General features: G+C 40.2%; 5 protein-coding genes across 13 annotated transcripts in view; 3 read left to right on the top strand and 2 right to left on the bottom strand.

The window, feature by feature from the left end:
* Positions 1-86: 86 nt before the first annotated feature.
* LOC311261510 (RILP-like protein 1) lies at positions 87-5,535 on the top strand. The gene is made up of 8 exons (XM_084360211.1): positions 87-539; positions 1,234-1,384; positions 2,572-2,690; positions 2,807-3,082; positions 3,174-3,368; positions 3,843-4,006; positions 4,100-4,198; positions 4,451-5,535. Exons 1-8 carry the CDS (start codon positions 264-266, stop codon positions 4,542-4,544), a joined length of 1,374 nt encoding a protein of 457 aa, XP_084216337.1. The 5' UTR covers positions 87-263; the 3' UTR covers positions 4,545-5,535.
* Positions 5,536-6,240: 705 nt separating this feature from the next.
* On the top strand, positions 6,241-9,060 carry rilpl2 (Rab interacting lysosomal protein-like 2). 2 transcript variants are annotated; one of them, XR_014623186.1, is made up of 5 exons: positions 6,241-6,742; positions 6,828-6,979; positions 8,046-8,168; positions 8,614-8,727; positions 8,971-9,060. XR_014623186.1 is itself a non-coding variant. In XM_084360851.1 (4 exons), the coding sequence occupies exons 1-4, from the start codon at positions 6,446-6,448 to the stop codon at positions 8,633-8,635; spliced, it is 594 nt and encodes a 197-aa protein (XP_084216977.1). In that variant the 5' UTR covers positions 6,241-6,445; the 3' UTR covers positions 8,636-9,060. The 2 variants fall into 2 exon arrangements, 1 of the variants encoding a protein (XP_084216977.1); XM_084360851.1 differs by having other exon boundaries at positions 8,614-9,060.
* Positions 9,061-10,161: 1,101 nt separating this feature from the next.
* On the bottom strand, positions 10,162-13,977 carry kmt5ab (lysine methyltransferase 5Ab). Of its 3 annotated transcripts, none has more exons than XM_084359128.1 (8): positions 13,863-13,977; positions 13,533-13,624; positions 12,292-12,439; positions 11,799-12,009; positions 11,610-11,697; positions 11,447-11,506; positions 10,937-11,127; positions 10,162-10,752 (listed from the first exon to the last, which is right to left on the bottom strand). In XM_084359128.1, the coding sequence occupies exons 1-8, from the start codon at positions 13,870-13,872 to the stop codon at positions 10,542-10,544; spliced, it is 1,011 nt and encodes a 336-aa protein (XP_084215254.1). In that variant the 5' UTR covers positions 13,873-13,977; the 3' UTR covers positions 10,162-10,541. The 3 variants fall into 3 exon arrangements, with proteins under 3 accessions (XP_084215254.1, XP_084215255.1, XP_084215256.1); XM_084359129.1 differs by having other exon boundaries at positions 11,799-11,967; XM_084359130.1 differs by lacking the exon at positions 13,863-13,977 and having other exon boundaries at positions 12,292-12,459; positions 13,533-13,620.
* Positions 13,978-14,835: 858 nt separating this feature from the next.
* mtrfr (mitochondrial translation release factor in rescue) lies at positions 14,836-17,136 on the bottom strand. 2 transcript variants are annotated; one of them, XM_084359133.1, is made up of 3 exons: positions 17,006-17,135; positions 16,625-16,905; positions 14,836-15,706 (listed from the first exon to the last, which is right to left on the bottom strand). In XM_084359133.1, the coding sequence occupies exons 2-3, from the start codon at positions 16,901-16,903 to the stop codon at positions 15,476-15,478; spliced, it is 510 nt and encodes a 169-aa protein (XP_084215259.1). In that variant the 5' UTR covers positions 16,904-16,905; positions 17,006-17,135; the 3' UTR covers positions 14,836-15,475. The 2 variants fall into 2 exon arrangements, with proteins under 2 accessions (XP_084215259.1, XP_084215258.1); XM_084359132.1 differs by having other exon boundaries at positions 16,625-17,136.
* A 2,972-nt stretch (positions 17,137-20,108) lies between these two features.
* Positions 20,109-20,866, top strand: part of LOC311261597 (membrane-associated phosphatidylinositol transfer protein 2-like) — a 43,930-nt gene continuing 43,172 nt past the window's right edge. Inside the window, exon 1 of one of the 5 annotated variants that reach the window (XM_084360377.1) lies at positions 20,109-20,844. The gene's annotated coding sequence lies outside the window, so the exon portion shown is untranslated. The remainder of the gene's footprint in view (positions 20,845-20,866) is intronic. The other 4 variants (XM_084360373.1, XM_084360371.1, XM_084360375.1 and 1 more) reach the window with 4 other exon arrangements.

The following is a 20,866-nucleotide window of genomic DNA, read 5'->3' as shown; positions in this document are numbered from 1 at the left end:
AACAAGCGCTAATGTGAGGAGGGTGTTGCTGCTGACTGTGACATGTACGAGTTTTGTTGCGGATCTTGAACGCAGCACTATAAGTCCAGGTTACCAAAGTTTTAACTGTCAACAAACTGAAACAAGTTCTCGCCATGTTCACGCACGTCTCTGCTAGCTTGCGTAAACTAGTTTTTCCACTGCACAGGTGAGTCTACTCGGAGTTTTTGGAGGGAAGAGGTGTACGTTGAATGTCGGACGTTGGAAGGACATAAACCTGCGTTATGTCAGCGCTGGACAGACCCGCGACGGAGCTGACCGTCATGGACGTTTACGATATAGCGGCGGTGGTCGGACAGGAGTTTGAGCGGATCATCGACAGGTTTGGCTGCGAGTCTGTGGTCGGTGTGCTGCCCAAAGTGGTGCGGGTCCTGGAGCTGCTAGAGGCGCTGGTGAGCCGAGGGGCCGCCGGACAGGAGGCCGAGGAGCTGCGGGGGGAGCTGGATAGGCTGCGGCAGGAGCGGAGCGACAGATACAAGCAGGAGAGGAAGCACCAGAAGGTCCCTGTCTGTCCGTCACCCTGTCTGTTTATCTGTCTGTCCGTCACCCTGTCTGTCTATCTGTCTGTCTGTTTATCTGTCTGTCTATATGTTTATCTGTCTGTGTCCTCTGCCACTGTGTGCATGTGTCTCGTGACCTAAATGTTTACCTTCCAAGGTGCACAATGATAAAAGTTTTGACATTTCATTTTTGTCTGACCAACAGTGGAAATAAAGTAAAAGTGATCAGTTTATTTAACAATGAATGAGCTGTCATTGATTAATTTTATGGCCATCACAATTGATGAATCAATTAGTCAATGTAGCACAAGTTATGATAGTCATAGATAAGGTAGACACTAGGTATGATATTGCTATACTTTAATACATTAGATTAGTGTAGTAAGAGCACTATAGTAAACTATCCTACTATACAATAATACTTAACACATTACAATTCTATGACATGATTAGGAGTCTGTTATTAAATGTGTGATATAGTTCACACTTTACATTACTACGTTTTTCAACTTCAATTAATGTCTGATCACAACACATTCAAGTGACAATGACATTACTTTGTCGTGCCCTCATGTCCACTCAGCTATATCGGACATTTTCAAACACATAACAAGTACTCTGTGCTGCCACTTTGCTGTGCTGGTGTTTTTTTCCTCGTTTTTTTTTTTATTTTGTCCGTCTTTCCTGTGTTCAGGAGTTGGAGCTCGTGGAGGATGTGTGGAGGGGAGAAGTCCAGGACCTGCACTCTCAAATCAGTCAGCTTGAGGCAGAAAACAAGAGGCTGTTGGTGAGCCTCCCTCTCATAGAGTCCCCCGGCACAGAGGAAGACCAGGAGAAACAGGAGGGTGCGTTGTCTGCAGCAGAGCCTCTCAATCAGAGTTTGGGAGGTTTCAAGATGATTTATGGGTCAATAACAACATTTTTTAAATTAAGTCAAATTTCTCATTTTGGCTTTTCTGGTGGAATAACCTAATCAGTAGTTTTCAGTTTCCAGAACTCCTTTTAAATTATATTTTCAAATCTTATCTTGAATATATAATATATATCTGTGATTTCAGTATCAATCAATCAATCAGTATCTGGAGAGAAATAGTCAGATCAGTTCTCTTTATGTTGATTAAAGTAGACTCTGATGAGTGCATTGCCACTGATCGTAGACTTTAGGCATGGATCACAGGAATGCACCAATGTCAATGAACACAAACAACCCATAGTACATAGTATATTATAGTTTAATAACCATAATGACAACACAACATTGCCAATTGTCTGTTGCTATTTAAAGTCTTGCCATACATGTTGCACAGCATCTTGTGATGAATCTGGATAATAAATTAGTTTTTAGTCTTGGCTTAGAGGTCCAGTACAGATTATCATCTGTTCCATATGCGTGCTCACTGACTGTATGTCACACATACATTACATTCCCTGATTTAGTCATGTGGGATTGCACAGAACATGCTGCACGCTTTCATGTTGACACAGAAAGAAGAGGCTGTGAAGAGAGGCGGTCAGGAGCTTGTAAAGGAGACTATTTTTGAAGCAGACAAAAATATAGCCCTTGTGCGAGACTTTCATGGTGGCTGCAGCTATGCTTACTGTCAGGGCCACAGTGCGCATACACTGCTGATAAAGCAGGTACATCCAAATGAATAGTTACTGCATGATAGGATCAGTCTGCTCTCTAACACATTATTTGTTTGGAAAAACACATTCATGGTGTAACTGATGCTTTAATGCGGAAGCCCTTGCTAGAATACAGACACCAGGTTTTGATTTCAATTCTTAGTTCTAGGTGATTATATGCTATTAAAAAATATAGTTACAAAATATTATATTCAATTCATGTCAATAGGTCCCCCCTAAACCCTCTGGAGCTTTAAGATGTATAAACGTGTGTAATTTGTTCCTTACATGCTAAAAATAGAAATAAACCCTCTTAAGTTAAGGGAGTTTTCTGTTGAATGGCGTGGCAGCCTCAAGTTGCACTGATGTGTGAACATTATTTCGCTGTTTTTTATGACACCCACAGGAATGTCAGAGAAGGAGAAGCAGGTGATGAAGACGCTGAAAGACATGGTGGATACGCAGAGGGATGAAATCCGGGCAAAAGACCACCAACTGACACTAATAAACGAGGATGTTGATGCGGTGAGGATTGAGACCACATAGAGCACATCATATACTGGCACCTGACACTATTTATGTAGATTTACTCAATCTGATCACATATTGTGACATCATAAAATACATTTCCTCCACTGTAGCTCCAGATGCAGCAGCATCGGTTGATAAGAATCAACCAGGACCTTCGACGCAGGATAGGAGTGATGGAGGGTCAGGGTAAGGCACTGATCCAGCAGAGGGCTGAGCTGGAGGCTTCGGCCCAGGCACAGCAGCAGGAGCTGGGGGCTCTGCAGCTGGAGGTCAGAAGTCTGAGAAAGGAGCTACGGGAGTGGGAACTGGAGAGAGAGGTCACTAACATAGAAGAAACCTCTCTTATCACATCTGTAATGTCATCACCTACATCACCACAGACGATGGTAAGAAAAAAGGGTCTATAAATAGAATTAGTTAATTTATATCTCGCAGATTTCCTATTGCCTAAGTGGATGTTTTATGTTATCAATCCAGTCCTCAGCAGCAGCACCATCTAACTCCACCATCAAACCAAATTCAGTGTGGGCAGAGTGTGGAGGAGACCCTGACTTCCTGGCCAACTGCTTTGAGCGTGACAAGAATCCTTCTCCTCTCCCAAGGTCATCAAACAGAGAAAATACTGAGGAAGAGCATGAGGATGATGAGGAGGAGATGACAGCATTGTTTTTGGTAACACCTGCTTAACTCTCCCATGCACACAGCGATATAATTAAACGTCCTTGGCACACAGTCTTACTCTGGTTATAGCAGAGACCCACTATAAGACTGTTTATATTAAACACAAAGCACTATCACTCTGTCATGCTGCTGTGTCCTGCAAACTGTTGATATGAATTGCCACTACCACTCTGAGGTCGGCAGAAATATGTATCACTTTAACCTTGTGCTTGTGCAGTGCATGTGTGTCTTAATGCACATGCAAACAGCGACCTGCTTATCAAAACATTCCTCTGCAACAACACTAGTCGCCATAATGCCACAGGGTACCTTTAGTTTTCAGGAAGTCGAACCAAATCAATTCAGCTTCACCAACAAGAACAAAGATTGTGTTGTGCCTCTTAATAATGCAGAATTACTGAGCTCCCTGTCAGTGTGTCACCATGCCATGCAAGGAGGAGTGCTGAATGTGTGTTTTGACTGCAGAAGGTGTCAACTGATACGGAGCCAGATGAGGAGACAGACAGTCTGGAGGGGGAGTCGGACAAACCTCGCTTCACCCTGCAAGAGCTGCGGCACGTCCTGCAGGAGAGGAACGAACTCAAGGCCGAAGTGTTTGTGCTGCAGGAAGAGCTTGCATATTACAAAAGGTAAGTTTTGTTTCTAAAATTAATATTTGATTAATCAAACTTGTGCATAAAATCAATACAAAAGTTAACAGTCACCTCCTCCGTGTCCCTCAGTGAGGAGTCTGAGGATGAAGTCAGCTCCATTCTTTGTAGTCCATCTCCTCCACCTTGCTCCACTCCCACTGACCAGCCCGAATCAGGAATTAGACGATTGTGAGTTTGACTTTTCTTCATAGACCAATGTTTACTTTTTGCTCTCCTCAAGAGGGTCAGTCCCCTGATACTCCATCGGTGTAATTTGTCATCATAACAAACTTCTTTGTATCATGTATGTATGATCGATAGTTAGTGTCACTGTCTTTCACTGAGGGTCACAAAACTCACAGTGCAAATGACGCTTTTTGTGTTTTATCTCCAATTCTCAATTTCTCCCGTGTCACCTTTCATTTTCTCATCTCTTAACAGGATCTTCACTGCCATAATGCCGATGGTGGCAGCCGGTTTGATTGTAGATGACCCCACGTTGCTGCCGATCAGAAGGCTTATTTCCTCTGTCTGACCTTGAATTTAAATTCTTCTTATACACCATGTCGACACCAGTTTATGTCTCTCAACACATTTACATGAATTGGTTTAATGGCTGCAGAAACAACATCTGTATGGTGTTTATATACTTGAAATGTGATGAATGAATCACTTACGTCATTACTGATGTCTTCTAGTACAATGCATTTTGGTAGCATTTTAGCTGACTTGGTAAGAGCTTCAAATGAACTTTAGTATTCAAAATGTGAGACAAGTGGCCGTACATTGGCACTATACCTGTATTTATGAGCTCTCAGGGTTTTGTGGCTCCATAAAAAGTCATCACATGTCAGTGCGTCATTGTATATAAGCTGTGCTTCATTTGTCGTTACGCTGCTGTCATGTCAAGTTACTTAGTGCCTAAATTTCTCACTACCTTGCCTGATCCAAATATCAAAATGGTGTCACTGCCCTAAATAGCGTGCAGTATTCACTTACCAGTCTGGCGAGGAGCGCTCGTAATACAGTATGGAGTATTGCCCAGAGTATGAATAGTTTTCAAAGCACTTTGAAGTTACTGATCAGTCTCTTGTGCCATTTATATTTTGGTGACGTTCAGATTCATCTGATGGCAGAATATTGTTACGGTATCGGAGTCTGGTTTGAAGATGTGGTGAATGAGCTGACCTGGACAATCATGCTCCATTGTTTTCCACAAAGTGACCGTTTAAGATAATGTGCTTAATGCCAGCAGTAAGTAATCCCCTGAGTTGATGAAAAGAGTCTGTTACCGTATACTTGCAGCACTGCAGTGTGGCACCACACACTGTGGTTACACTTATACAATCATACTGGTAAAAACACCAGAAGAAACCTATTCCAGAAATAATGAATGTTGTAAAAACATGCCATAATAAACAATATGTGCATCTGTAAAATAATGCTTGTTCAGAATAAAGTAATAAAGTTTATTTTTCATCTGTTGAATGCTACTGTGTTGCTATTAAAGATGTGTGTTCAGATTAGTTAAGGCAACTGCGCTCGTCTTCATTCTGTAAAAGAAACTTTCAGAAGGTATATGGTTGTGTTTTTTGTTTAATAAAGAAAATATGTATAATATAATTTACTTTCTTGACACTGGGAGTATGTTTTGGAAGTTCATTGGACTAAAAAAGCAAAGAGAGCTTGTGGTGCGTAGATAGCTCTGCAACATAATACATAGACATAATGTCAAGGCTTTTATTTCTTCACATTCTGTTGATAATTGTAGTTCATTTTTGTTTTAAACTAAAATTCTTACATATTGCACCTTTAAATACTAATATGGCAGACATAGATAGATGAGGTAGAGGTCATGTTAGTGTTTAAAACGTTAAAAAAATAAAAAAAATAAATTGCATTTGGTCATTTCAATTGTGTATTATTAGAGCAATCATGAACAATATTAAACATAAATGTTGCCATTTGTTGCATTGTACCAGAGTTAGCTCAGAGCTAATTCACATCTGCAGTCCCTTGACAGAAAGACAAACCCAAAAAAACTACAAACATTAAATCACGTGCTTTCTCACCTGATCCTCACAAGTTCAAAACTGAGAGCTATCACTCACTGCTGTCTGGATCCGTAAAAAAAAAAAACGAAGATGAGCGATAGCCGACCGACCGCGTTGAGGGGGGAGTTCTCTTGACTCTCACACGATCTTTGTGCTCACCTGTCGCTAGGATACTTTGCCCTCCTCTGCCACGCCATTGGTGGATGAGTGATGGGGGAAGTGCTGCTCCTCTTGAAGTTGGTCACCTTCTGCCAGTAACACTGTTGAACCCAGGAGAAAAAAAGAAAGTAAACGCTGGTTTATTTTAAAGAGTATGTTAAATAGTAGCTAGCTGGTGAAAAGTTTAGCTACATAGCATTTGTAGGAGTTGTGCGGTTCCGACATGGAGTTCGGTGAAGAGTCGTCTCCTGCTCTGGCTTTCGAGAAGGAGGCGTTCGAGCTGACGGTGGAAGATGTTTATGACATTTCGTATGTAATCGGACGAGATTTGTTGAAAATCAGCAACACGGGCGAAGAAGTGTCGGATTTACAGTTCAGAATAGTCCGTGTTCTGGAAATGTTCGAGACTCTGGTCAACAAGTACAACTTGTCTCTGGAGGAGCTGAAAATGGAGCGGGACAACTTGAAGAGCGAACTGGACCGGATCATCAAGGAGAGCTCCTCCGGGCCGGGCAGCGCTGTGAGTGTTCGCGGTCTTGTCAGCCGTCATGTACAGTTGGACTTAGATACAGGTGATGTTCAGAGATGCTTTTTCCTTGTTAAAGCAAACAGCTGGACCTAATCAGCTGGTGATAGACCTGACGGACCCGAACAGACCGCGCTTCACCATGCAGGAGCTGAAGGAGGTTCTGCAGGAGAGGAACCAGCTCAAGGCCCAGCTCATGGTGGCTCAGGAGGAGCTGCAGCTGTACAAGAGGTGAGCAACTGAGATAGGATATACACACCTTCCATCATGTGACCTCTTTTCTAAAAGTACATTATATTGTAACCTGTTGTTAATATCTCACCTCCATATCATACATGATGACAGCTGACTGTGGTGTTATCTAATGCAACAGCACCTGACTACTTCCTCAAAAATGACCACATAGCTGAATCCCCATCTATCTAACACAGTGTCAACAGTGGCAAGAGCAGGGTTTCTTGCAGGGTTGTTGTGTAATACTACAATAGATTGTTAAGGTGAAGCTAATACATCTATTACTCATCGGAAACTCCGGTTTTCCATCTGAATTGTTCTTGTTTTAAGCTGATAAATTTTTTTTTTTTCATAAGTATGAGTGAGGCTGTGCTACTGTTGGTTTGTACACTAGGGTTACAGCGATACACTGTTTTTAAGGTATACTGTGATATTGACCATTATCGTACCGTGTGTATTTGCTTTTACAGTATATTGAATTCTGCCGTATTACTGTCATTTTACAAATATATATATATATATATTGAGTTTATATCAAGTTCCATGTCAGTCAGGACATATAAACCCTTCTGTTGTTATCTTGTAAAGGTTCATTGTAATGTTATTATAATAACTGTGTAGTACTGCGAAATCGTGATATTTTATAAGACGATTATCGTACAGTGAAAATCTCATACAGTGACGCCTCTACTGGAGACACACTGACAACATTAATATTAGTTCTCATCCATCATTGATGTATCCATTTTTATTCCACTCATATCTGCCCCGACTTATTTTAACAAACTGCTTTTGAAAACATACTTTAATTCTGTTGTTAATTTGAAAAAATGTGATTCAGAAACAAACTCAGCACCTCAATTAAAGCAGTAAAACAAATGACCTGTGCTGATATTATAGAGCTGAAACAAGCCTCACAATTCATCGCTACAGATGTCTTTAATTTTTCTGATAACAACATGAGGGAAGGAGATTAATTCAGTATCATGACTAGCTTCAACTCTTTGTTTTCCGGCTACATAAGATTTTATCATTGACCGTAACGCTCTACTTTCCTCTGCAGTGGGATTCTGCCACAGGCTGAACCAGCCATGGTGGAGGTGGATCTGGACACCCCAGCAGCTACAGAGCACAAACCAGCAACGATAAATGATACAAAAGAGGAGAAGACAACCATAGGCAAACTGTGAGTAACATGCTGTATTGCTGAATATAGCAGTGTGAATCTACTGACAAATAGAAGTAGCGCAAAGTATTGAAAAACATTTATTTCTTGCTACACACTATTTTTAGCTGTACACCTCAGATGGCAAGGTCTCAAGAAAAATGTCAGCAGCAACCACATGATGTTGAAGTAAGCTAGCAGGGAGATTGTTCCCACAGCCCGTCTCCTGTCTCCTAATGACATACTTGTGACCAAGTGAATTCATGCCGATGCTGAGGATGTTTGTGTGAGCGCTGAACGAGAGACAGACAGACAGAGGTTGGAAACTGGCAGCGCGTCTGCCAAACTACTGCTGCCGTCAGCAATTAAAGTCTGCCGTGACTCAGTGCAGATTTACGAGTATGTTCCATGTTCACCCCACCATGCTCGGGAATGAAAACTAACTCTGGACCTTCTCTGTTTGTAGGTTTTCATTCAGGAGAAAATAAGAAAAAACTTTCACAAGAACTGGACATGTGGAACTGGACATGTAGAACTGGACATGTAGAAGACAAACAGGATTTGTCAGCACAGTTTTCTCGTCAGTAAACCACTTTTATATTGACTGTATTTTTTTTTTTTTTTACAATGTATTTGTCAATCTAACAAGCACTGTGTTTTGTACCGGTAATTTTAACCTAAGATGGTTTATATTGATAGAGAGTAGCTGTAGTAGAAAGATATATGATGTGGAAAGTTTGGTATAGAATTGAAATGAAACTGGAAAGTATTATTGAACTACTGTTGGAGTATTTATAGGCTTGAACTTTTTATATGATTCCAGAATTAAGTCTTCGTGCTGGTCCAGTAATCCTCGACACATTTTCTGTCATTCTCAACTGTCAGCTAACAAATAAAGGAAAAAGGGCCCCAACTTGCAACATTTTAAATAATAATAAAGTCTATCTTTTCTTCTGAAGAATCGTTGTTATTTCACATTAAAAGTTGCACTGTGTAGTTTGTAGGAAGACATTTTAAAAAGGAGAGAAAGATCTTTATTGACTGATTGTTTAGGCTTAAAAAAAAGTCAAACAAAATAAACAAGCAGTCTTTGGTTTGATGCCTAAACAAACTGACCTTCAATGACAACAAAGTTTCATACTGTTTGACTTTGTTCATATGTGGCGTACCCTGCCAAATTTCTAGCTCCAAACAGTGTTCTGGGGACCTTTTTTTCCAGCTCGTTTATTCAGTTACGTAAAAAAAAATTATTTCTGGGTTTGTATTATTAACTCATTAATATTGTAAACATTAAAATACTGAGTTATACATTCTCCTCCAAAACTACATAGTGCCCCTTAATGTACAGGCTGCAAACTCGGGTCAATGTAGACAGATCACGACAGAAAGATGTACACTAATGTACTCTGGGACATAAACTTCAGCATCACTTGCCTTGACAGACATTATTGTCATGACAGGGTAATGAGCCTTTAGGGTTAAATTATAAGGAATAATAACTACCAGAATCTTAAAGGATAAATTCACCACAAAATGAAAATAGTCATTATTTACTCCACCCCTTGCCGATGAATAGTCAGGTGACGTTTTATAATCCATAAAACATTTCTGGAGCTTCACAGTATTACAGCATTCTCCTAAACAACCCTTCTGGAGTGGTTACATAATGGTATAAATTACATCTTTTCATATCAGTTTAGGATCTCAGTGCTTCATGAGACTCTGACTACACTGGACAAGCTGTATGGAGCTTTTTTTTTTTTAAGTCGCCATTTACTCCAGTTGTTTAGGACAATTCTGCAGTGCTTTTTTGCTACGAAGCTCCAGAAATTGTTTGGGGGGGAAACTTTAAACCTTCACCCGACTTTATACCTGCATGTGGGTGAATAGATAATAACTGAATTATCATTTTTGGGTGGACTTCTATAGATATTTTTTTGATTGATTAGCACACAGTAGAGCGCAAAGATGAGTAGGATTAAACCTTGAACCACACGACAGCTGGAAAGGAAACTCAGTGTCAACAGTGTTTTATTCCTCAATTTACAGCAAAGTTAATAATTTACAATAGTGAGAGTGAATCATCAATATATTCATTACAAAAGGAAACCCCCGTGGACAATGTGAAACATTACTTATCCAGGAGAAATGCTCTTCAAGCTTGCATCAATCTGCAACAGTTCGATTTAAAAAAAATATATATAAAAGCATCATAAAAAACAACTGTTGGAAAAAATACACTCTGAAGCTTTAGCCTCCATTTAAAACAAAATCATTTTTATACTTATAAAACATTGTGGAGGGCTGTTTATCTATAGCATATTTTCCATAAAGATGAAGAGGTCAGCAGAGAGCACCAATTCATCTGAAACATGAACACCTGCAGCCGTGGATTCAGTATTTGAGCCAAGGGTGAGCCATGACTGAGGCTTTGCTCCGATCGCCGTAGTCGTACAGCAGCTCTTCCTCTGCGTCGATGTCTCTGGAAGCCACCAAGATCAGATGAGGTGTCCCGTCGATGGGGTGAAGCTTTGTTTGGCAGTTGCCGGTTTTACTGTGGTTAATCAGTCTTCCAAGACGGCCGGATTCCTTTGTAGCGTCCACGCTGTAGGAGGTAACAGAATAAAGATTAAACTCTCACCAAGACAGGTTTCCACACCAGAGGTCATAGTCCCCAAAACTCCTGCAAACTTAATGACACATGGGACATTTTTTTTCACCCAGAGAGACTGCTTATTACACCTCGCCATGCCAAAAAACAATTTCAACGTGGTGATGTTCGGACTTACCAGTAGGTTTTACATTGATACTGGAAGTAGTACATGTAACAGCCGGTTTGAGGATCCTGAGCGTACTGGGCCTCTCTTTGTTTAGCCTCAGCCAGCTCCAGAAGGTCTCCATGGTACTCCACGACAAACTCTCCCTTTTTGAAGCCCTTGGCAGCAAATATCCCTCTTCCTTTTCCTTCGATGTGTTTGATCTGTTGACATTCAAAAGCAAAAAAAAAGTGTGAAATTTAACTGGTGAGCAATGGTACAGGGGTTTGTACTGCCAAAAACAAAATAATTACTAATGACCGACTGGTTAAATTACAAAGAAATATGCATTGGAGAAAATAAAACAGAATAGATTAGATGACTGATACATTCTATATACACTTGCAGAAATGTATGAACTATATTAAAAGGGTATTTTTTTGAGTACTGTAGGTTGCAGACGGTTATCAGAATACACAGTGAAATGTGCCAAACACGTTCAGACTGAAAGTGACACAATATTTTTGAAGCATTAAATGTTACCTGCATTCCTTCTTCAATGCCACTCTTAATCACATCATCAATGAATCTGTGTTCTTCACTCTGTTGACATTTTGAGTAATTAGGTCAGTCAGATTTGCCGTAATATTTCCTTAAAGAAGCTCTCTCACACAAAAATGCAAAATGATTAACTTTTGATACAGACCTTTAACTCTGCCTTAGTTTTTCTGTTACTCCGTCTGATGGGAAAATAATCTGTGACCTTTCTGTTTTGGGAAGCTTTGTTCTCTGTTCTGAAAAGAGAGACATTATCAAAGTAATGAGTGATTATGACAGTGCAACTTTCTGTGAAAGAGTCTTTTCTTCCCTTTAGCCATCAATTTTCTGTACTCACTTTTTTGCTCTGAATTTGGGACCAGTTCTGCTTTGAGTTTTGGATGCTGAAACTTTGCTTTCCGCTGCAGGCCTGGCATTTGTTTGCGTTGTGGACTCTTTTCGCTCAAGTTGGTCTTCAGCTTGTTCCCTCATCCCCTGACTATGACATGCCGCTTCAGGCTTCTGATCTTTGGATTCACAACTCTCAGATATTATTTCATTAGGTACGTCTAAAGCGAGGAAGAGACAAAGAATGAAATTTACAGCTGTCCTAAACATTTGACCTCAATCAAGAGAGTGCGCTCCTTCAAAAACAGCTAAGTTGTGTCATAAGATAGCAGGTCAAGGAACACAGCTACAATTCACATGCACAGGAAGTGTATTTGTGATACGCGTGGATCTGCTGACCATACGGTAACACAGGGGGAGATCACATGTAATAGTAGAGACCAAACAACTGCTTTTCAGATACACTGACTCAAAATGTCTTAAAAAGTTAATCAGGTGCTCACCTTTTTTCAGCTTTGACACGTCAGGATTATTTGCATCAGATTCGTTTCCTTCCTGGATCAGCATGCTTGAACTGTCGCTCAGAGGGGATCGAGGTTTACTGGGACTCCGAACACTCTGGAAAACTGACGGCACTTTACCTTTGCAATCCTGCAAGAAGAATTATTTACCTTGGTGAAAAGAAAGAAAAGCTCTTTACCATTCATGAGTAAACCTAAGGATATCTGGGGTTTATTGACAGGCAAATCTGACATGACGCAATAAATTAGGTCATATTTTATTAGGCTGTGTTGAGAACCATGTAGCGGATGCAGACTGGATTTAACGCCTTTAATCCCTCTCCCACCCACTGACAACACGCATGCGAATCCAAAAATGCTGTTCGTGTTTGGCGATGCTCTTTGTATCACTTTTTTTCCCCCCCGCTGACGAAAACAGTTGGATCCAACAGAAAACACAGTTAACAAACAGACTGCTAGCTGATGAAGACTTCGCCGCTCTGCCTGCCAACTCCAACCGGGAGAGGTTAACATCTCCATGGTAACGGCACCATCTCAGATTGTCTGGGTATCTATTTAAATTGTTTGGACAGTATACTCATAGTACCCAATTAGTGGCAGATGTACAGGATTTAAAAAAAAAAAAAAAAAAGAGTCAGACCAAGTGTGGTTTTTTTTTTTAGGCATGGCTGACAGATGTACCGTATGTCCTTCATATTTAAAAAGAACAAATTGCAGCTCCTACAATTTTGTATATTTCGACAATGTTTTGAATAATTGTTCAGCTCTAGTCTGGGGCCATAAGTCATGATTTAAACAGCTGTTAACCCACTATGCATCAGCCTTGTACAATGATGCATGTGCTGCTCATGAACACATTTCTCCAATTACACACATGTTCACATCACAGTTTTTTCGTTGCATGTCTAATGTATATCTTAAAGCAATATGCATGGTGTATGGGTACACCATTCTACACCTTAACACCTGATTGATGAAGTTTATCAGGAGCAGTGCACAGCTAGGAGCATCTTTAATCTGGGTGAAGACACACATGATCTTACAAACATTACACAGCTTCCTGTAGAGTCGGTTTGTGGTTTGTATCTGTTGCTGCAGGACTCCCTGAGGCAGCCACAGCAGTGTTACATTTCCAGTGGTGTGTTAACACATAAATGTGAGAACAAAGCAATTTTGTTTTCCGGTTTAGTCGTCGAAAATTAAAAGCCAACAGCAAAACGTACCTTGTTAGTTGCAGGTTTGTTTTCCTTTGTCTCTTTACGTGAAGCAACTTTACGTTCAACAGTGTCCTCGGTTCTCAGCACATTTTTCTTCCCTTTAAAAACAAGGAAATAAATAAACAAACGTAAGCAATGCTGTATCATTCACCAAACATTATAAACAACCCGACCATTAGGCCAGGTTTATTGTGTAAATATCAGCGACGCTTGTTCAAACAGAGTCGGTCGTCTATTCACGCTTGATAGCATTAGCTGTTAGCTAAGTTAGTACACATTAACTACTGTAACATGTGAAAAAAAAATACTGAAACGGCAGCACGTGAGCACTTTTACCTTTTGCCATGTCAATTTCCTAAAAAATAAAATCCAAAGAGCACAGGGAGTCTGCTGAATGTGCCCTGTGTGTCCACCGGAGGCTGCTTCAGCAACGACAAACATCAGACCATTGTACGAGCGTGGTGGATTTAAAAACCGTACTGTAGCGCTCATTGGCTGGTTCATCCATAGGGGCGGGGCATGGGCGTGAAAGTAGCGCTCCCATTGGCCGAGGCTCTGACTGTATGTGCCCCATCAAAAACTCTACTGTACTCATGTTTATCTTTTTAAAGAGATCTTCACCTCAGTGGGATTATATCAATTAAATATATGTATTATTAATATTTTTCACATATACTATTAAGCACAGAAACAAGGTTTTTAGTACTGAGCAGAAAGAACATGTAAAAGCATGATTCAATCAGTACATTTTTAGATGTCCTACACTAAGTATAGATAATAATAATTATAATAAATAAACAAAAATCAATTTGCAGTAATTTGTCATGTTTTAACCATGCTTGAAAATTAAAGTTAATAGAAGCAGTGATCATGCCCACCTCAAAAAGCTCCCAAGGTGCAAGTAAAGGGTGTATTCAGGAATCCTGAAGTTAAATTAAAAACCTTTTAAGACCCTTTTTAAGACACTTTCCACACATTTTAAGACCTCATTGCCACTTTTGAGTTCTATCATCAGCGACCCGCTTTAACTTACATTTACTATATATTGATTGTAAGATAGCACAACTAAACAGTCTTAGTTTGTGGTAACAAACAATACAACGTGATTCAAATAGGCAGGGTGGGAACAAAGCACAAGAGAATGAATGAGTGACTAACCCAATACAAGGTTTAGTAGTTGACAGTATTCAGTATTTGATCAATAAACAAAACAACTGAAAAAACTAAAAATGAAATATATTAAGCTTTGGTGAGCTTCAGGAGGGTCATGCCATGTAGGAACGCCCTAACAAATACCCAGTGGTGGAAGAAGTATTAAAACTTTTTACTCAAGTCAAAGCAGCAATACAACAATGTAAAGGTACTCCACAACAGGTAAAAGTCCTGCATTCAAAATCCTACTTAGGTAAAAGTACACTATTATCAGCTAAAAGTATCAAAAGTGAAACTCATTCTGTAGAAAATTGGCCCTGTGACAAATATATTATTAGATCATTTATCATTAGATTATCAATATCGCAGCAATTCTGTTGTAGCTGTAATTACTTTATATACTAATAGGTAGTTTCATCCAGTGGTTCAAGGCGCAGCTTAGACCTAAAACATATAAATCAAGTCATTATTTATATAGCCCCAAATCACAATCACATTGCCTCATGACTTTACAATCTGTTCAGTGAATGCTGTTTTAGAGAACCCCCCTTGAACATTGAAATATGTACTACACATCAACATTTTTGACGATGTTTTATTAAAAATATCCCTATATCTTGTATTATGTGATGTACAATAAATTGCAACTTCACATGAAACATGCTATAAACAAAAGGCTAACTGGATTTGATACTGTTGACAGTACGTTTACCAGGTTTTCTTATTCAGTCTTTGCAGGCTTAAAAACAGGAGCTTTCCTTTATTTAAGTCTTCATTTTATATTCCACACAAACATTTTAAACAGCGTCATTTCCAGGTTTAGAGTCTGCAGCCTGCGCTTCTTTAAACAGTCTTTTTCTCTCCAGATTATCATTTGCCTTCCTCCTCTTCTCTTGTTTCCTCAGTTCAGACTCTTTCTTCTTTACAAGAATTTCACTGTGTTCTCCTTTATGTAGCACATCAAGTTTCTCTCTCATGATGTCCCGAGCACGCTTTCGATTTATATCCACAGATCTGGTTTGATGGCACTGCAGGAAAAATGGTACAAGAAATTAAATTAACACAGTAAGTAGAACATATGAGCCAGTTAAGCAGCTGTTCTGGAGTATTTGGTCATCACTATTTGCATTTCTTGTAGGCAGCTATGAAAGGACTTCACTGAACTGTGAAAATTTGTAAAACATTTAAGCAAAAATGTGTAAAAAAAAAGGTCCTTAAATTGAACTAACACACATTCACACATTTCCATTTGCCATCTTTGGATGAGCATCATGTAATATGATCAAAAGCATCAGACAGCTCCTACAAGGACCTTGACGTGAGACTGATTTGTCAACTCCAAAGTCAATAATGAACTTTGACACCAAGGCTGAACTCTCACGTGATATGGGTTAATTATTCACCAAAATCAGGGTTCCCACTCTTTTCTAGAGATCATTACCAGGACATTTTCAGTGACGATCTAGCTGGTACAACAGAGAGGGAGCGCATCCATACACTAATATGTCCCTTAATTGATTCATTTATAACCCCAATGCCTTTTTCTCTTGTGACTCGTGTCTTGTGAATCCATGGCTGCCTGAACACCAGTAACCACGGGTTGCTGGAAGTTTTGCTTTCATCAACAGCGATAGCAAATATGCAAAAGAAAAAAATAAGAAAAAGTCTCTTAAAATGAACAATTAACTGGTTTCCTTTTAAGAAAAAAAAAAAACAATATACAGTATACTACTAATACTGTACTGTATTTTGTAGTTTTGGGGAGTTTAAATAATGTTAAAGGACACCCCCAGATTTTCCAAGACATTTTGCTTTTGCTCTGGTCAACTGTTTTCCAGATTTTCCCGGTTTTCCAGGATGGGTGGGAACCCTATATCTAGTTCACGTGCATTGACAGACACTTGTGATGACATCTACACATAAAGTAATTCAAAAACAACATTCACCTTCACAACAATCCCACTGGGGATGTGCTTGAGAACAACACAGTTGCTGGTTTTGTTGGTGGCCTGTCCTCCAGGTCCGGATCCTCTCACAAACTGTTCCTCAAGCTCGTCCTCATTCAGTGCAGGAAGGTTTATCAGGTCCTTTTTACCGGCTGTGAGGACACACAGCAGCCCGGATGGGATCGGTCTCAGTAGGGGAGAGCTGCTGGGAGACCCCCTCCATATGAGCCGACTGCACACGCTGTACATGCAGCTGCTGAGCGGGAGAAGGCGTGACATCTCTTCAAACAGGCGAAACACGAAGCGGTGACAGCATTACATCACGACTGACGTCACCAAAAACATAAATATTAATTCCTTTATCGAAAGTATTACACTTACTCTGTTTTAATATGCTGCCTAGCTAGCGGTCATGCTAGTTTTCTCGTGTTTACGTTCTGTCCTGTGTCTTCTTCTACGCTTCTGTCAGCAGTCAGCCAATCACCAGCCGTTTTGTTTCTTCTTCATGGGCAGAATAGCAGGCGTTTGTTGGACCTCTGCCGCCGTCTTGTGTCCGGTCGCTGAATGAATCTCCACCAGTTAGGCAACTGTAAACAGATGTTTTATAACGGTAGCAGTCGACTTTTAAAGTTTTTGTTTCTTTCGTGGCTCTTTATGGAAGACATTTATAAAGGCAACACCATGTAGACTCCTACTGCTTACATTTGTGCAAATGTGTAGCCTGATTGCTGTGAATTATAGTGAATTATTATGTTTAGATGGTATCTTTAGGCAGCGCCTTCTCTCTTTCTGTGCCCTACTACATAATAGCTGGATAATCACATACATGAAGTTATTTGTTCACATGTAATAGTAGGCTAAATAGATAATGATGGATGATAGATGCCTTTATAGGCAAAGTGTAAAAACTACAGTGTATCTACAGTTTAAAGGTTCACCCAAAAATTCAAGTTCTGTCATTACTACTAACCCTCACATTGAACACAAAATTGTGAAGATTCACAACAAAACAGCAATTCTGAAGTAGCTTGGGACGTGTTGTAAAATGTTAAAAAAAAACAAAAAAAAAAACTCAATGGACCCATTTACATTTTTTCAGTTTAATATATATATATATATATATATATATATGTCTCTGTAATGCACTGTACTAGGTGTTGTACCTGGTACTGCAGCCTAAACTCTGGATACTACACTTGTACTTCACTGCTAATGCAATGAGGGTGTTCCTGTGCAGATCAAAATATAATAGTCAGCATTATTGTACACAAATGTCAGGCTACAATATGTGAGTAAATGTGCAGCCATCTGAGCCATCAGGTGTGGTGTAGGAGGTTACTTTGCCCATTCAGAGATGCTGTCGATTGCAGCGTTACTAACAACATTAGCAATGGCAATGTGCTTTATAACTTTCCCACTAACCCATGACAGTGAGTGTGACGGTGAGCCAATACCACGACACTGAAACAAAGCAGCTAAATTAAAATGTATTATTTAATAGACTTTCCAGCCATGGTACAAAATAAATCATCATTCGCTTCAGCATTGAACATGTAAAGCATATACAGAAGGACAAAGAAAGTGTGTCTTATGTTGCAGAAGTGGCAAGAAGAAATTTCTTGGGGTGTTTTGTTTCTTCTTCCTGACATGCAAGCACTGTTAGAACCAAGTGGAATCACTTCTCACTGTTGTGACCCAAAGCTGAATACAGCCTCCGTTATTTGTGAAACTGGAGAGCCAATTTTTAAGTCTACTGGGAGAAGTGTCTCATAATTAAAAGAGATGGATGGAGTAATAACATGAAGAAATAATGCAATGATTAACTTAATCAACTTAAGCTGACAGTGGTTGGCTGTTTTATTTGTCATTCACACCATATATTGCAAACACACTGTTTTTATATTGATTTGCTGCTGTTGAACAGAAACTTTACCTTTAATATTTCTGTTATTTGCAGGCATCTGTCACTGTAAGCAGCACCAAAGACTTGTAGAAGGAGAACTATGTCTAAAGGATCCTGAATAGTTACATTCATTGTAATATGATGCACATTTAATAATATACATGCAATTATTACAAAATAGTTTCAAACATTTCTTTCTTTCTGCAGAGACAAATGGTCTGTGAAGTATCGCCTCCTGCTCTCTCCTGTGACAATGACTAAAATTAGTGAACCGGGAAACTAAGTAGGTCAGAGGGAAAAGACAATCTCTTTAATGACCTGTGATGACATCTCTGACATTTCAGGAGGGGGGGTTTCTAATTACTAGAACTTCATCTTAAGTCCTCACAATAAAACTGATGTTCATTTTTGTACAATGTTACCACACCTATGCTATTTTTTATGTTTCCAGTAATGTGCATCAGCAGAATTCGTAAGAAATGCATTTTTATATATTTCTCATATAATAGTTTTTGTAACAGAAATAGAAAAAGCTCTCCCCAACAATTTGGGGTTTGCAAGAAAAGTGCGCTTTACCAAGTCAACCAAACCACACGGTTGTGTGAAGCTGTCAGTTACTGTCAAGGTGGTGAAAATAATTTCCTTACACTGCAAAGGAAGTGAAACTAGTCAGCAGGCTTACTCTGTCTCTCTTGATGTGCTGCAGCAGCCTAGTTTCTTCCTTTTTTGTTTTTTTAAAGAAAAGCAGCACAGGAAGCTATTATTTGAAAATAGATGCATCGTACAATTATAAAAATATCACATAGCCTAAAAGTAGGCTAATAGAAGCAACTGCAGTAATAAGCTATATCACAGGATGTATAAAGAAAACAAAAACTAAATATATGCACATTTACTAAGGGCAGGTGTCCTTGCAGTGCTTTTGTTAAGATATTTGGTCATATTTTATGCATTTGTAGAATCTACAGTTGATGCTGTGCCTAAATACATAACAAACATTAATGTGAATAAACTGAGTAAAAGCATACTAACACTATAACATGCAAGTGTGTAAGAATGTGGACACTAAATGCTGTTAATGTGACTTTAGTGCGTAACAACGTTGGCACTCGTGATACCAGTTTCGACCACCAGGGGGCGCCCTACCACCAAAACTGCTCCGCTGAATAGCGGTACGAACCTGAGCTTTGTCAAGTTAGCAGAGGGAAAGACAAACACCGGAAGTCAAGGCACCAATCTTCCACAATAAAATACTAAATGGTGTTTTGTACTACTGCTGTGTGTTACATTTCCCCAACGTTAATCTGTTCTATAAGACTAAAACAAGAGTATATATTCACAGTCTTGAATGATGGGGGGCAACATGTGCTTTTTATAGTGGCATCTCGGACCTGATACAGATTTGGACATATTGCGTGTTGTTGTGTTTTAGGAATCAAGCAGCAAATGTGTGTGTGTACACAGGGGGATAGTTTTTGATTCAGATGAGTCATTCAAACGTTTGTAACTTAAAAAAAAAAAACCCAAACAAACAAGTAGGTGATGCTTTTATTTTTGAAAGCCGCACCGGAAACGCGGTAGTACCCGGGTCAGCCTGACAGTATTTCGTGTCGTGCCTGAGAGGACTGTGAAGTCTTGCAGCGGTTCAGACTTGAGGAGTGACAACTTACGATGGCGAGTGCTCTTCATGTGTTTGCTCGTCGCTCTTCGCGGTTGTCGGGACGGAGGCGACAGCTGCCGCTCTGAGCCCGCGGCCGTTTGGTTCCTCCTCGCCGGGACGAGCACTAACCGCCGTCCCCTGCCAGGTTAGCTCGGATATTCAAGGACATTTCAACTCTACCGTAGCTACTTTGGCCTTTCCTGTCGACTGAGGAAATCCAGCGTGTGTTTCTCCGGCTCAGTGATGTGGCCAGATTTTGTAAACACGGGCAGAAACGGCGGCTGATAACCTCCTCCCCCCCCCCACCCCGACTGATGATGTTTCTCTCCGCGTCATCCTTACATGTCGTACCCGCACCCCTTCCTCCGCCGAAGGGCCAAACAAACGGCGACGTAAAGGAAATCAGTTGCTGACTGTCGATGCGTTCGTCTCAATCATGGCATCGTTTCCCGACCTCGTCAAGTCGGCGGCGGCTGCTGCTTCCTGCTGAAAGACGACCGCGTTGCTGCTGGTGAAAGCGGTGACCCCCTCCCTCCCCTCCTCAAACACACACACAAAAAAAACGCGGAGAAAGACCAATGAACTTTGATTTCGCCGAGCGCTGCTGGAGAGTGCTGAAGCCAGAGAGGTGCATCGGCGGCGTGCATCGGGGTCCAGGTATGTGATGAGCATCGCGAGC

This window comes from Pagrus pagrus, assembly GCF_965226575.1.
Source record: "Pagrus pagrus genome assembly, chromosome: 8".
Taxonomy (NCBI): domain Eukaryota; kingdom Metazoa; phylum Chordata; class Actinopteri; order Spariformes; family Sparidae; genus Pagrus; species Pagrus pagrus.
Note: the sequence above shows the minus strand (reverse complement) of the source record. Positions and strands in the feature narration are given on the sequence as shown.